Raw genomic sequence first — 16,804 nt, 5'->3', positions numbered from 1 at the left:
AGTTGAAGCTGAATATTTAAGTTAACTAACCGTGCCAAGCGCACTCACTACCTCCCATTAGTGAGTGCGCCCCACCGCAAAAGGTAATATCACCGCAACGGTAATATTTTTAATTCTCATCATTCTTCAACTTCAAATATTTATTAATCATCACAACCATGCCTAAATCATCTGAATACACTGAAGATCAGCTTCAAAAGGCCATTGACATGTTAAAATTGAATCCAAAATTGAAAATCACAAATGTGGCGCGAGAATTTGAAAATTCCATATACAACCTTGGTTGAGTGGATTAAAGGAAGGAAATCAAGGACAACAAGGATTCCAATCAATTGAATATTGAATGACAGTCAGGAGGAGGCTCTTAAGAAGTGGATAATACAGTTGAATAGTAATTTTTGTCCTCTCATCATCAAGCATATTGAAGCTGCTTTGAATTGAATGTTGAAGCTTCATCATCTCAATTCTGACATCTCTCCTTCTACTGTGGGCAAGATGTGGGCATATTGATTTGCAAAATGTCTGCCAGGGTATAATAGAGTGAAGCAGAAGCCAATGAATTTAAAATAGATGTTTAATGAGAGCTTCATCATCAACTACACCTCAAACACAGCTGAGTGATGCTCGGATCAAGATCACAGACTCTCAGCTGGAGCCCTTTGCAGATCTTGTCAGAGGTCTCATGGTGGACATGCCTTGCCCAGAGGGGGTTGGAAATGTGGCACAGCTTGATGATCTGGCCCAGCACTTCACTCAGAGTCTTCTGGCTGCAGCTCAGGCAGTCAGTAAGCCAGCTCAACAAGGGCGGACCACAGCCCCCTGGTGGACAGCAGACTGCCGAAGAGCGCACCGAGAGCTCACCACTCACCAGACAGAGGCCGCGAAGCACCAGTTCAAGGATGCAGTGCGCAAGGCCAAGCGTGCATACTGGAGGCAGGTGATCAATGGCGCCAGAGATGGTAGAGACCTGTACCGGGTGGTGGCATGGCATAAGCTGGAACCCAACCTCAGAGCACCCCCTCTGGTGATTGGGGATCAGGTCATAGAAGAGACAGCCGCCAAAGCTGAGGCACTTCAACAAGCAATTCTGAAGCGATACAACTCAGCTGATGATCTGGAGTATGACCCACTGGATGATGAGCACTGGAGCGGCATGGGGAACCTGCCCTGGAACCCCCGGATTGAGATGGAGGAGATGGAGCGCAACACCATTGGGGTACAGAGCACCTCCCCAGGCACGGATGGAATCACAGTGCAGATGCTCAAAGCATGCTGACAGCATGTGTCCCTCTTTATACAGCAGCTATACAACTGCTGCCTCCGGCTCTGCCACTTCCCACGAGCCTGAAAACTGGCAGAGGTGGCAATGATACCCAAGGTGGGTAAGAGAGATAGAAGCTCAGTCCGCTCCTGGAGGCCCATTGCCCTGCTTTCAGTAATCTCCAAAGGGCTGGAACGCATCATTGCAAGGCGACTGGCGTACACGGCACTCATTCACGGCATAGTCAGCCCACAGCATGGGGGGGCGCTGCCCAGACGATCTGCAATGGACCTGGTAGCTGCTTTCACTCATGAGGTGGAGGCAGCCTTCGCACAAAACAAAGAAGTGTCCATGGTCACAATGGATGTGCAGGGTGCCTTTGATGCTGTGCTGCGCAGGCGGCTGCTTCAGCGGATGGCGCAGCAGGGGTGGCCACGCGAGCTGCTGCAGCTCATTGACAGTTTCCTCGCTGAACGCAGAGCTCAGGTCCGGCTGGAGGGGACCACCACAGCAGCACATCAGATGCAATGTGGCACGCCACAGGGGTCTCCTTTGTCACCAATACTGTTCCTTCTGTACCTGGCAGAGCTGCTGTGGCAAAACTCGGAGTTGCGCTTTGGCTATGCGGATGATCTGAACATCTGGCGGGCGACCCACTCACTTGACAACAATGCCACCCTTCTCAGACAGGATATACAGAGTATTCTGAGGTGGGGGGAGATAAACAAGGTGGCCTTCGCACCAGAGAAACTTGAGATGATCCATCTTACAAGAAAGCGACACAATGAGGCACCAGCAGTAGTTGTGTCTGAGGATCTCACTGTTCACCCTGTTACTGCCCCAGCTGGACAGGAGCCAGCACTTCGCTGGCTGGGTGTACACTTCGACAGAAGGCTCACCTGGAGACCACATGTCTCCACCCGGGCAAAGAAGGCAAGGGCCGTGGCCCAGCACATCCGAAGTCTGGGAAAGACCAGAGACGGGCCCCCAGCAGACGCTCTGCAGAAGGCGGTCACCACCTGCGTGGTTCCCTCACTGCTCTATGGCACAGAGGCCTGGTACGGCAGCCGCACGCAGCCAGCAAGGCACACGGGCAGGAGTGGGGAGGTTAGCTCCCGCCTGGGATGGCATGTGGGGACAGTTGAGAAGGTGCTTACTATGGCAGCCAGAGGGGTCCTCCCAGTTTTCCGTACAACGCCCATCGCTACCCTATACCGGGATGCTGGGCTCCCATCAGCAATGGTAGCTCTGGAGGAGGCCAAAATTCGATTCGCGACAAGGTTTCAGGTGGTGGATGAGAAGCACCCACTTGCTTCACGGATAGCACCTCCAATGATCACACGAGGAAGAGGGGCTGGAACCCGGCAGCGCTCAAAGACCAAGATCCAGCGGTTGAGGGCGCTGCTACCTGCAGTCAATAGACCCACACTTGCCATCCCACACTACTCAGAGGGATGCGGGACAGACCCCACAGAGGGTGTAGACAAAAAGAGTGCTGCTCAGGCATTCAAGAAATGGTGGAGAAGTCAACCCTCAACAGATCTATATGTTTTCTCAGATGGATCAGAACGGAGCCTTGACAACAGCAGGCAGGTGGGCTATGGCTTCATAGTCTATCAGGGAAATAAACAGCTGGCCAGCTTCTCAGCTGCGCTGAGCCCTATGTCACATGTCTTCGACGCTGAGGCAGTTGGTGCCTGCCGGGCATTAGAGTGCGCTGTGAAGCTCCTACCTTGTGTCACAGAGGACAGCAGCAACCCTCAGATCTGGCTCTGCCTCGACAACACCTCAGTCATCTGGGGCATACGGGGCAGTGCAGCAGCCTCCTCAAACTGGGCCTACAACCGCTGCCATGAGCTCCTCAGACAGCACAATGTCGGCCTGAAATGGGCTCCTGGGCATATGGGGATAGAGGGCAATGAGGAAGCAGACCGTTTGGCTAAGCGGGCAGTCTCATCCACTGCAGCCCCAGCCTATGGTCTCGAGGCCACACCCACAGTCAGTGGGGTCCGCACAGTGGCCAAGCAGCTCAGCCAAGAGGCAAGGCGAAAGTGGTGGAGTGGAGCCTGTGGCAAGCTCTCTGACTGGTACCGGGGCTGGAGTTTCAGCAGGCCGACTGTGGAATACCAAGTGAAGGCCCCTCCGGAGCTCACCATGCCACGGCATGCCCTTCACCGCTGGCTCGCACTCCGCTCCTCTCATGGGGACTTCTCCTGGTACCACAGGCGTTTCCAGCATGCAGATGCGAGGCTCACCTGTGTCTGTGGACACAACAAGAGCCCAGAACATTTGGTGCTCTGTCGACACTCACAGAGGCACTTTCTTCACTGGCCCAAGAGGCCAGCAGCACGGCCACACAACCGGGCGACAGCTGTTGCCTATCTAGGGTCTCTGACCCCTACAGACTTTGTAGAACTGCTGGACTGCACGCAGTTCTACACACGGTACTGCACAAGGTAACGCAGCCGGCTGGCTGCAAACCATCTGACAACCCCCGCAGCAGTTCCACGAGGCCGGCCTGCTGAGTACACCCACGGTAGCTAGTGCAATTGCCAGGGACATCACAGTCTATGCAGACAGTACAGATAGCACAACTAGGCTCATCTGTCTCAATTAGCTGTGGTGTAATCAGTACAGTCTACGTGTCTGACTCAGCTGATATGGTTTTGACTGCCGGCATTGTATCTACGCGTGCTCTGCTTTGTTTTCCTCTCGTTTGCCCTTGTCTCTATCGGCTCAAATGCTTCTTCTTCCTTCTTTTCTTTGCTCTCTCTGTCATTCTCTGCTCTTTTCCTGTCACAACCTTCTTCAGTGCTCTCTCCTTCATTATTTATCTTGTCTGTCTTTCTTCTGATGTTAGAAGCACAGACAGCTTTCTGATCAACTGAGAGAGGTATCCCTCTCTGCTCACTATAAAGCCTTCCAGGCACGGCAGCGGCGGTCCCCTCAGGGAACCACACTATAGCCCCACCATGAATGGCCATACGTCGGGCCAGAAGTGGATGCGCAGCTCAGAAAAATCCTTTGCAATGAGCTGAGTCTTCTCAAGAGTTGCCACCTGGATTCTGTTTTCTCTCTCTGTGTATGTAGAAATCTCTCCAGCGTAGCACGTCTCCATGCCCTTCGGGAGGCTTCTGAAACACGGGCGCTGCCCGTGTTTTCTCCGGGACGTTAAACCTATACATACATACATACAAACAAAGCTGTCTGGCATATGAATTGTAGACAGTAGTAATACTATATTATTGTCTTTCCATCCAAGACAGAGAACCTCATTTTGAGGTATTATACACAGAGTATTGAAGGGAATATGAGCGGATAGTCCGGAGTTCTTTAGTTCTTGTAGAAGAGGAGGCAGATTGGCAGGACGGGTGGTTCCACAAGCTCCAATTCCTTGCTTTCGAAGATAATGGAATAGAGCAACAGAGGTGAAGTAGTTGTCCATGGAAATTGAGTAGCCAGCAACCTCTTTGCTGTTATTCAACTCTAGATGCTGCTCAGAGTGCTGTAGAGAGCTTAGAGCCGCGGAGCTCTGAGCTGCAGGAGCCGCGGAGCTCTGTATAAATACTGGCAACCGTTCAATCAATTCCACCACAAGAGATCCAGTCTTGGTTAATCCTGGAGTACGGAACATCGTACTTATGCGGAGATTATCATTAGACATGGAGAAAGTCCAAAGATAGCCCTGTTCTCCTAGTCCAAAGACCTTATATCCCTGCTTGATTGGTTTCTGAGGCATCTTAACTGTGTATTTGGACCGTCCAAAGAACCGAATCATCATCTCATCAATGGAGAGATTTGAACCTGGGTTGTAGTATTTCCGGCATGCTGCATGGAAGTTGGAGTATAAAGGCTCTAGCTTCTATATAAAGGAGGAGGATTCCGGCCTGCGAGGGTTGGATATATGAATATATCTCTTGATCTGCTCGAATCGCTTTTGTCCCATATGAAGTCTTGATGAATGAACTGGCCCCTGAACATCATTCCTGTTCCAATAATCTCCAATTGCCGGAGATCTATGTACTCCTATATAGATAATCTGCCCAAGAAATACCTTGATTTCTGTAGAAGTAGTTGGCTGCCATTCCCGTGGATTGATGGCTGAATTCCTTGATATCTGTATCTCCGCGTAGGCATTGGTGGAACAGGCAATATTCTGAATATCAGACTCTGAGATATAGAGAGAGAATAGGGTGTATGGATTCCGCGGATCAATATTGGGCAGATTGGCAGTTGGAGAGCGATGAGGAGATTCCATGGATTTGAATCTAATACTCTTCAGAGGTGGAATGTCTGCTAGAAATGCACTGACAGATCGCTTTCGCTTTACACCTGTTTTTGTACTGTCTAATAAATAAATCAGTCAATCTGATTAAAAGAAGCATTGAAGAATTGGAAATCACCTGTAGAGGTCATATTTCTATCCCAGGGTGGGCAGGGGGTGATCGCATCCACGGTGGATATGAATATGGATCAAGATGAGAAGATTCCAAGGTTGTAGAACGCGTAGAGCAGAAAACGCGAGATAGTGGAGTGGTATCAACAAATCAGATTACATAGAATTTAGTATGAGAAATTATTGGTTGGTACTTCAGAGCTAACAGCTTGGTTGTTACACTAATAGTAATACGCTAATTGTGTCCTCGCGGCCAGACGAGGGGATAGGGGTAATCACGTGCGGTGGAGGGCCGCCTGGGCAACTAGTGCCCAACACCCCCCCACGCGCCAATGTGCGTGATGTGTTCCTACGAATCTTCTATGCTAGCTATCTCAACTTGGATCATCCCAAAATCATGCTACATACAGAAATTTAATCATTCTCACTGTTACCAGTGAAAAGTCCTAATAAATCAATGAAACATCTAAATGCCACTGTGCTCAGAGGTTTGGTTAATCCGTCTGCTATCATATCCTCAGTGGGAATGTGTTTAATAGATATAATGCCTTTATTCAATTGTGTATGAGAATAGTGGAAGCGAGTGTCAATATGCTTGCTGCGTGCTGTGATCGCGGCAATGATAGTTAGATTAATTGAATCTTTGTTATCTGCTCTGATAGCCAAGAGGTTCTTTGCTATAATGAATTCTAGTTTCATCATCATATTGTGCAATCATGTTGCTTCATGTACTGCTTCACTAAATGCCATGTTGTAATAGGCGCAACGGAGATATCTATATTAGGAAATAGATACGTGGCGATAGATACGTGGCGATGGCAATATTATCTATATAATGCTCGCTGATATCCGTGGATTTTAGGAGATCAGCGATTAGCTTTGAACAATAGAGATTGCTACCTTTCTAATATCCTTTGTGCGTACTTCACACTACTCTTGTAATTACTCTTGTAGCCCATCTCTTACACATGTATTCTGCCTCATTTGAACTTAAAGAAACACAAGATTGTTAGAATGAATGTCATGAAATTGATGCATCTGCTAATTTGAATATGAAGTCTGAAGTAGATTTGCATTCACTGTTCAACAATTCTGCCCAATCTGAATTTGTATAATCTATCAGTAGATATGATGTGTTGAGGAATTCATTGATCTCATTCTTGAGGCCTTTGTATAAGATGTCAAGATCACTCATTTTTTTTAGATATTGTATGATGTGGAGAAAAGCTCTTCATATTTTAGATGTAGACACAGTATTCTTCTGTGCTAATAGAAATGCTGCTCATATAATATCTGAGTGTAATTTGACTGTCAAATACTGCAAGCACTTTACTCTGTATTGATATTGCTTTTTAATAAACCCTTCTTTTCATTCTGATACAGGGGTATTGTCTATCTTCAACCCTTCAAATATTGATGTAGAGACAGAGACAGTGTCATCTAGGTGGAAATTTTGCATTAAATGATTGATATAACTGTAACGGGCGTACATCGATTAACGATCTAGCACTATCCTAAATACAGATTACGAATTGATTAAGGAAAGAAAGAGAAAAGAGATCAAAAGGAAAGGTTGTACGAAGGGGGTTCTTATAGAAGGGAGATCGGGGCGGAAGAATATCAGAAGCCGCCCCGCAGTGGAGCACGGAGCGGAAGAACATTGAGGGTTACGCGGAAGAATCGTTAGAACTACGCGACTACGCGAGCGCGGAGTGTGAGGCAGAAGGGGTTGGTTGCGTAAGTTAACCACTAACGGGTGCTAACCCGTCATAATAACATCTCAATGTTAATTTTATAGCATCATCAGAGTGACATTCAACTTTCATATCTAAGTATTTTAAAGGTTCTTTTAAATCTTTTATTTCTAATTTATTGATGAGAATGTCAACTAGTCAATCAGCATCTGCCAGATTCTCTGCTATAATATAAAGGTTGTTTATGTAGATTGTCATATAAAGATGATTGCAGGATGTGTGATGCTATAGAGCAGAGTTGTAGAGATTAAATTTGAAGCTATTTTTATAAAGTAATGCTGTAAAAAATTCATATCAAATCTTAGCAGCAGGGTCTAATCTGTATAGAGAGTCTCTGACAGTGCAAATCATTATATGTAAAGTCCTCATCTCAAATCTGATAAATTGCTGTATATAAATTGTTTTATCAAATCAGTTGTGTAAATAAACCATCACTATATTGATCTGATGCAAGGTCCAACCTCACTTCACTACTATTGCAAACATCATACAATTAGTAGTGTCATTAATGATGAGTGTGTATGTTTCTTTATATGCACTTTTCTTTAACCAATTATTGCACACTACTCATTGAGATTTTTATAATATACCATCAGAATCCATGTTGAGATTTTGAGAGTGATCTTTTTCAACATAAATTCAGCAGCTGAGAGTCACTGATTCATCAGAAGAAATGTCAGAATGTGAAATCATTGTTCAAATATTTCTTTATTTCAAATCTGCAATCGTATATTTTATTAATTTCTATCAATATTCATCAACCTCTTTAGATCTACTAATGGCATTTTTATATTTTTTCAAAATGAAATCAGTGAAAGGAGAAGAAATGTAAATGATAAATGTTTTTGCTGATCTTATTCATTCAACATCAACTAATTCAAAGATAATAGTATCATGAATGAAATAAATCACTAAACTTGCAAATTTGAATATTGTGTGATTAATATCATTCTGTAAAATTGTAGATTTCTTTGCAGAGAAAATGACATCACTGATGACAATTATTTTATCAGTTATAGAATTTCAGAGATAATAGATTGAGTTATTATAAAATTCTATAAGTTTAAAAATTTCTGCTCTAATGAACAGCTTGTCAGTAGATTTTTGAGATTTATGAAGATGTGCATAAACATCAACATCTAACTTTCTAAAATGATGAAGTTGAAGTGAGATGTTGATTAGTGCTGAGAATGAGACTGTATAGAGGCATCATATAGATGCTTCATCAACATTGTTGATAAATCAATATTTTTCATTATACAGAGTGATAGATGTTGATGTGTTGTTGATAATTGCAATCATTGTTTTGAGTCTTCAGTATATTCATGTTTATAAATACTGCTCTTGCACATGTCATTATCATACAGATTTCTCTCTCAGAAACATCATTTTGATGAGAAGATTGAAATGTAGTAGATTTTCAGATAGTGCCATCTTTGATCATCATTATTATCATTTTGTTATATTGAAAGACATCATCAATATCAGTTCTAATTAGTACTGATGGTGTGAAGCCGAGATTTTTCATGAATTAAACTCAGTGAGTGTAAATTTTGACAGCTTGATTTTTGATATGTAAAAAATAGATTCATCTGTAACAGATGATGTCATCAATGATGAGCATATAATATTTGATCTTTTGATGAAATTTGATAGAGTAATCAGACATGTCATTCAGTGTACAATCACTGCCAGCAAGATTGATATGAACATGTTGCATTGCTTGCAACACTCATAGTATGAGAGTTTGTGAGAACTTGTGTGTCATGTCTGCTTTAATGCAATTATCACAGAAGAAGTCTGTTTTAGATTCTTTGATGTAAATATTGAATGACAGATTCTTCATTAATGCAATAATTACATCAATGTGAATATATTTTAATGTGACATACCACTTCATGAGTGTTCTTATCAGGGGGTTGCGATTGCTAGATTGATTGTTAGATTTCCTTGTAGTTGTTGACATTGCATCCCTGTAATTGTAAGATTTGACCATAAAATAAATGGTCTGAAATGAATGATGAACATCTATTTAGAATTCTCATTCTAGTATCTTGTAAACTGATTCTTTGAATGTGTGAACAGTGGTGAAGTTGGCACTGTTCAGAGCTTTTATTGTAAATAGAAAGAGATGATATCTGATAATTGATATCTGAAACCTTGATCTTTCTAACTTCATGAAGAATAAAAGGTTGACAGTTAAATTGAGAATTTAATGAATATAACTCACTGAAATATCCCCTTTTTTTCTGATTTTAAAAGAATATCATCTATTTTCTCAATCTGTTCTAACATTATGATTTGCTGTAGTAATTTCTAAATCACATTCAAATGACTTTGCACACACCAAACAAGTGCCTTTCACCCATCATATTGTAAGGTTGCACAGATGTTGAGATATCAAGGTTTGAATGTTATAGTGAATGACGTAGATAAAGCAATTGCTGTGTTGACATTAAATTGTGATACAAAGAGATCTGACACTCTGATGTCAGTAAATTTGTTGTCATTCTTATTCTTCTTTTTATTCCTTCTCTTCTTTTTGACATCTTCAATGTTTTTTCTTCACTACTCAGATGCTTTGTCAGAGTTCAGATGATAGCAATTAACTTTTATATACTTTGAAATCTTGCAATATCTACACTGTGAGATTGTGGTAGTGATTGTGTTGTTGTTATTGTTATCATTGATGACTGTGTTAATCTTTAAAGCTTTAAAGTGTTCAGTACCCTTTGATTTATTCATTCAATAAGCAATTTGTTTTGTGAGATTGTTGATATTTAGATGTGAGGGGTGATGACAGTGTGAAGAGTGAATAGTAGAAGATAGTATATAGTGTAGTGGAAGATAATAATAATTATAGTAGTAGTATAGTTGAAGTTGTAGTTGTAGTTGTAGCTAATCGCTGAAGAGGAAAAGAAAGAGAAAGAAGATGTGCGAAATACATGCATCCATATATATATACATACAGAAATAGTGGTAGCGAGAGTATAATGGAAAGAGGTAAGAACGAAGATATAAACAAAGATAATATAATAATAAGGAAATAATAAACGAGTGCATTACATTAGATTGACAATTGAACTTTGATTTGTTCTGTAGAATGTATTAAAATATAATTTAACATAGATTCTCTGATAATCTCAGAGGTTGATAATAAAGAAATCATAAAGGTAGTTCTCACCACAGTCCTTTATTAGTTGTCGCATGTGAGCAAACAGGTATTGATATCAGTGTATGTACATCAGATAATCACTGTTCTTAATATATAAGTGAGTAAATTTTTTAAGAATGTTAATTCTTTCTTTTTTTAAAGATATTGTATATACTGTGCTTACCTTGTTTCATAGAGCTACTGCGTTGTCGGGTTGAATGAATTCCATGATCAAATGAACAGAACCTACTAGAGATTGCAATATATGATGAAAGAAAAGTTTTGAATATATCACTCAATATTACTGATTGAGTGATGATAAATCTTTAGATGATTTTTATTGATTTCTATTAAAAATATCTGCATCACTGATCATTTCTGCATCTGACAAGAACACCATCTTCCACATCTGATAGTTGATGTCATCAAATGTGGTGACAGATTTTGTATTCAATGAGATCTACACTTTTTTCTGATATTCACAAACTAGCATGTTCTGATCTCCTTCTGGTATAGAGTTCAGAGAAGGTGAAGGTGGTGGAGGAGATGAAGAAGATGATGATGTGTGTGTTGATATCAATCACTTGCAGAGTGCAATGAGATCTGCTGCTGTCATGATCACTATGCTGTTAGAATTCAATGTAGATATCAGTATAGAACTGAGTGTGTCATTCTCAGATTTCTCACATTTTGACATCTTATCAGTATTGTGTATGGAGTCAGAGGTTGTCATATCTTCCTCTGTCATTGTGTATTCAGTTTGATCACCCTCCGCTTCTGAGTCGGATTCTTGCTCAATAACAAAGGGGAAGGATTGGAGAACTTTTGATTATGAATATAGTGTTTTTTTACATTCTGATATGAGGGTTGCAGATAATTGAGAACCACGCATAATCAATCTGATTTAAAGAGGTTCTGAATGAAAATAAATAAATAAATTTTTGATCTCTTCAAGATAGTAATGAAATCTCTGCAGCAGTTTTGACAGCAATTCTGTCAATTACACCACTTTTAAAAGCAAAGAGCTCTCTTTTCAGAGGAATAATGTCTAACTCATTCAATATAACATCAATCACAGTGTATTCTAAATCAAAATGTCAGTTTTTCTTAAAAATCTGCAATTTAAATCATAATCTGTGGGATGGTTGATCTTCTCATTGTGCAATCGCTAGCTAACTATATATAGAGGTAATCACGTGCGGTAGAGGGCCGCCTGAGCAGCTAGTGCTCAACATTTTGTGCATACTTCACATTACTTTTATAATTATTTTTATAACTCATCTCTTACAGTCAATCTCCACAGCATTCATCAGTAAACTTTCAAATCTGTCATTATTAGAGCTGGCTTTGCAGACTGCAGAATTTACTCTATTAATTGTGAAGTAATACTCAATTGATTGAAATCTCATACTTTACAGAATGGCTTAGATCTGCTTGTGTATGATGAAAATGATGAGAAATGTGATTAATTTACTTCATCATTTATAAATTGATTATCAACTGCTTCTTCTCAGTTAACATTCTCTGACACAGTTGCAAAATTACATCATTAAATTGATGCTGCAGAGAAGGCTATACAGAATGTGAAGAACACTCTTACACTTGGTTTAATCAAGCAGTTGGGTAAGATATTCAAGAGTAGTATGATGCAGGCAGAATTGAACGCGCATTGAAAGAAGAAGTTAGCTGGTCATTGTCAAGCAAATAAATGTTAAGAAATCAGAAGGCAGAGGAGTTGAAAAAGGAGTATAATAAGGCTCTTTGAGTGGTTGGGATCAAGCCCACTAGAACTGCTGCAAATCAACCACAATGTGATAAATCTAATGAATCTCAACCTGCTGCGGATTCTACTGCTTCTACTGAGTATGTAGATGATCTTTATATTATAGATAGATGTGGTGTTGAATAATAATGATATTTTGAAGTTCAAATGATTCAAAAATATTACCGTTGCGGTGATATTACCTTTGCGGTGGGGCGCACTCACTAATGGGAGGTAGTGAGTGCGCTTGGCACGGTTAGTGAGTTAGTTATTTAGAGGGACGGCAACACACATCAACGACAACTATCTATATCTATATCTATATATCCCCAACTAAGGAAACTATCTTCAATGGAAAAACAAAAATAGTTCCTAGCAAATCCTCTTCATCTAGCCAGTTTCCGTTGGGACTGGAATTCTCCGTCCTTTTCACTGCGGGTTGGACCTCGAACCTAAACAAACCCTTGAAGATATTCGCCCTGAAGTAAGTCAAAAATATCCACATTTTGACTATGGGAGAAATTGACAATAAAATCGCAGGTTATCCAAAAACTCCAGACCGCATACTTCTAACGAGCGTGCAGACTAGTGGGCAGGATCCGGAGGCACAGCTATCTGATGAGGTGCAGGTACACATGTCATGGAAGACTTCATCCATCCTCAACATGATCTAGAGCCTTTGGTGTCTTTGCCGCAGAGGCCATCATTAGAATAAGGGCTGAGCCTTGTGGCTACCGGGGCGAGTTTAAGGCGTTGTGAATCTACTGCGTATTCCCTCCGCTGCCTTGTAGCACATTATATGGAAAGGGGTATGTTCACCGATAAGATAAGCCGCTCCTGCAAACGGGATCCTTTTGAGGGCAGGGTTTTTCAGTCATGACCTTCAACAAGAGTCCCAGTGCCATTTACCTGCTGAGGAACTAGACCCATTGGTGTGGGCTGGGATATGGCGTAGCTGAGATTTTGGTCTCTGGAGTTGCTGAAAGAGCACGAGCAGAGACCAGACTGCCTGTTCATAGATGTGTGAATAGCGCAGCCAGAAACAACATCGCCTTGTAGGGAAGTATTTACGTGTTGAAGTCCAAAGACGCAGAACCCTTTTTGGCCTCTCCTTCCCCAAACCCCCCTTCGTTTCCTGCTGTTGTTTCTCGTCCTTGACCTTTCGTTTTGAGTTCTCGTCTTCTCTGGATAGTTCATATCCACCCCATAAAACCCACGATCGTAAGGCGCCCAGCCCGCAAAAAGAAAAGAAAAGAAAAGGAAAGGAAAGGAAAAAAAAACATTCCGGACATATGTTGGGGTAAAAATAAGCTTTCCATTCAAATTCTCCGAGACGACCTGCAAAAATTGGCCGACTCGCTGGTCGAAACGACCTTAGGAATTGACGCCCCAGTTGACATAAAAGGGCATGTGGCCTGACGCTGCACTTCACCTCCAACGTTTTTGTCTCCAAAATCCTTTCCGTACTGCGTGGAACAAGCCAGCGGTGCAACATGCTCTCTGTATTGGGTATCTACGAGTATGTACTTGGATGAATGGTGGTGATCAGGAGTGGGGGCGTTGTTCAGAACTTGGATGCAAGAATGGGGGTTGGTGTGGAATTCACAAGTTACAACTTCAACAAACCGAACCCAGTTTTGCATCCATGGCCAGAGAACTCGGTAAGGCCAAAGCATGCTGCCATGGTCCGTTAGATGGATTGATGGAATAGAGCTATTGGTGAAACGGTCAGTTTTCTATATTTCAAATCCATCCTCGTTGTTGACAGCATATCAATTGCCCACTCGCTGCAGCTAATGACGGCTGCATCGCAGTTTGTAGTCTCACCGAGCAGCATGCATAAATATGGCGTATTGCATATTGCATACCCGGCCAGTCTCCACAGCTTCTGACTGTGGGGAATTCGGAGGGGGTCCGGCTCTGCTCAAAGCTCGTATGCTTTGGAATACGATCTGTGCTTCTGCTGGCTCAGTCTCGTCTGGGTCATCTGGAGGTTGAACTTTTCCAGAAGGGATGAAAACTAAGAATCGTGGCTCACTAGACGACATTGATCAGGCCCAAGAGCCCGCGTGGACTTCATGAGTGGAAGATCCTGGGCCAGCAGTTCGATGCTTCGTTCTAGCACCGAAGGATTAATAAAAACCCTTCGTGGATTGGACGTGATGGGGTGTGGTTTGGCTGAGCGGAGTAGTTCGGCGGCAGGGGAAGAAGGCTGTGTAATCTCCATACGCGGAGGTTAGTTACGGGGATATACCGGAGAGGTACCGGGTTACCTGATGTGGGGCCCTCCTGACGCTTGTTTGTACCCAGTTTTGCGGAAAGTTACGTCCAACTGTTGGAAACAATACATTGTGATACGCTGGTTTGCAATCATGTGACGCCAGGATCCTGCCCACAATACAAGGCCCATACATCCATACAGGCGCACATATTCATACTTCAACCGGCCCGCATAAGAGACGTTGAACCGCAGAATGCCAGAAGGAATCCTGACGTTGGCGACAGGGGATCAAGCCATCATTAACTTCGTCTAGTAACTCAACCTAACGAGCTTTCAGTTCTTGAAAGTTGTCTGTTCCAGCTTTTTGTTCTTCCTCCCCTCTGCTCCTTCGTCTGCGCTCGCTCCCTCCCTCTCCCTCTCCCTCTCCCTCTCCCTCTCCCTCGCTCCCCCATGTTGCCCGCCTCCCTGGTCTTCCCCATCTGTTATCGGATGCTCGTTTGCAAGCAAGGTGGGAGACTTGAGACCTCTCGTGTTGAATGGGAATCAATAGCGTAGTTCTCATTCCCCTTTTAATAACCCGGTTTTTCTCTCTTCACAAAAGTTGCAATGTCTCAAGTTGGCGCAGTGCCGCAATCATGCTCGATTTTGCCCGAGAAACCACCGGCAGAGAAAGCCCATGTCTGCTCGCATCCGGGCTGTAACAAGCGCTTCACACGTGCAGAGCATCTTCGCCGGCATGCGCTGAACCACAAGAACGAGGACAACACCTGCGAAAGGTGTGGTGTCCATTTTAACAGACCTGACTTGCTAGGTAGGTATTTCGTCTTGCTTTTTCGCCGCTCTGGCTGCTTTTTCTACCTTACCTTAAATCATTTTGCTTGGTTTAGTCTGGTTGGTGTTGCTGAACATTAATCCTCCTGCCGAAAACCCCCCGCAAAAATATAGGAAGACATATGGCTCGTCATGCAAAGAGAGACGAGGAGGCAGGTGGCCCAGGCCTGGGTGTGCTTGAAACTCGCAAACGGACGCGGCGTGGGCCTGATGGGACTATTATCACCAAACCGACCAAAAAGCAAGCTCGTGCGGCAATGTTAATGAGGCCCACGGCGTTGGCAGCGTCATCCATTCAAGTCACTGAGGCTGTACATTCCTCTTCCACGTCGTCGTCCGCTTCTATCCGGAGTTTTAATGACAAGGCTGCTACCCCGGGCAGCCACAATCAAGATAGCAGTTCAAATCTAACCTCGCCGCCTTCGATTGCAGAGCTGAACTATCACGGCCAGGACCATGGCACTGTCTCTGTAGCTCCCATCTCCCCGCCAACATCTGTGCATCCCTCATGCTCGAGTGTCAATTTAGACAGTGGCGCGCTGGATAATTGCCAGCCGGTTCATCACTCTGATCCTCTCATAGCCCCTATGGTGCCTGGGGGCCCTTACGAGCCGTACGCAGAGCCAATCCCGGGCCAGTTCGATGCTGCAGACGGTTCATGGAGGAGCCAGGATTTAGGACCTGGTATGGACTATGAGGATTTTTTTGACTTGGATACTGGTATGTATCTGTCGTTCGTCTTTCGTACAAAGTGGATGGCGCTATCCGCTATCCGCTGTCCATGTCCCAATAGCATGCTCTCGGACATATCCCCCTCCAAAAGGGGCAAAAGGGGCAAATCAGGGGGAGAATGAATTATAAATTCTTGGTGTTTGCTGAAGTCTAATATGGTTATTTTCTGATATATAGCAACATCCTTTAACATGCCATTTGCCGCTACACATAATTACAACTGGCTTTTCGATGTGACATCATTGGATGACGCCTTTAACCATAGTGACATGTCGCTGGCTATGGACATGGTCAACTTTGCAGAACCGGTGCCTGATATGTGGTCACAGACTCAACAGCGTCATAACGAATTTTTCAGCCAACCCATTTCCTCGGCATCAGAATCAGCAAGGAACCCTAGCAGTATCTCATCAGATCCACCCATTCAACCTTCCGGAGACACTTCTTCTAGTGTGGAATTTCCTGTGGATAGGAGCCAGACCTCCCCGTCGTCGCCTGGGCCAGACCTCCACGGCGACTCTTGATGCTTCCAACCAGCTTACACTGTCTACCTTTTCCAACATGGACTGGATGGATCAAACACCTTCTACAAATGTTGTACTAAGAAAATTACCTCAAATAAGCGAGGCCTGCAAGAACAAGGTTATTGCGGCTTGTCTCCCAATTACAACCTATGACTGTAGAAGGAAACCG

General features: G+C 43.4%; 4 protein-coding genes across 4 annotated transcripts; 2 read left to right on the top strand and 2 right to left on the bottom strand.

The window, feature by feature from the left end:
- Positions 1 to 518: 518 nt before the first annotated feature.
- Positions 519 to 3,721, top strand: HCAG_06872 (conserved hypothetical protein; the record flags this gene model as incomplete). Its single annotated transcript, XM_001539217.1, has 3 exons — positions 519 to 530; positions 614 to 1,216; positions 1,577 to 3,721. 3 exons carry the CDS (start codon positions 519 to 521, stop codon positions 3,719 to 3,721), a joined length of 2,760 nt encoding a protein of 919 aa, XP_001539267.1.
- A 268-nt stretch (positions 3,722 to 3,989) lies between these two features.
- Positions 3,990 to 5,000, bottom strand: HCAG_06871 (predicted protein; the record flags this gene model as incomplete). Its single annotated transcript, XM_001539216.1, has 3 exons — positions 3,990 to 4,082; positions 4,248 to 4,395; positions 4,453 to 5,000. 3 exons carry the CDS (start codon positions 4,998 to 5,000, stop codon positions 3,990 to 3,992), a joined length of 789 nt encoding a protein of 262 aa, XP_001539266.1.
- Positions 5,001 to 13,646: 8,646 nt separating this feature from the next.
- HCAG_06870 (predicted protein) lies at positions 13,647 to 14,375 on the bottom strand (the record flags this gene model as incomplete). Its single annotated transcript, XM_001539215.1, has 2 exons — positions 13,647 to 14,040; positions 14,155 to 14,375. The coding sequence occupies 2 exons, from the start codon at positions 14,373 to 14,375 to the stop codon at positions 13,647 to 13,649; spliced, it is 615 nt and encodes a 204-aa protein (XP_001539265.1).
- Positions 14,376 to 15,154: 779 nt separating this feature from the next.
- On the top strand, positions 15,155 to 16,635 carry HCAG_06869 (predicted protein; the record flags this gene model as incomplete). The annotated part of the gene is made up of 3 exons (XM_001539214.1): positions 15,155 to 15,359; positions 15,494 to 16,099; positions 16,289 to 16,635. The coding sequence occupies 3 exons, from the start codon at positions 15,155 to 15,157 to the stop codon at positions 16,633 to 16,635; spliced, it is 1,158 nt and encodes a 385-aa protein (XP_001539264.1).
- Between the last annotated feature and the right edge of the window lie 169 nt (positions 16,636 to 16,804).

This window comes from Histoplasma capsulatum, genomic scaffold (genome assembly GCF_000149585.1).
Source record: "Histoplasma capsulatum NAm1 scaffold_6 genomic scaffold, whole genome shotgun sequence".
Taxonomy (NCBI): domain Eukaryota; kingdom Fungi; phylum Ascomycota; class Eurotiomycetes; order Onygenales; family Ajellomycetaceae; genus Histoplasma; species Histoplasma mississippiense.
Note: the sequence above shows the minus strand (reverse complement) of the source record. Positions and strands in the feature narration are given on the sequence as shown.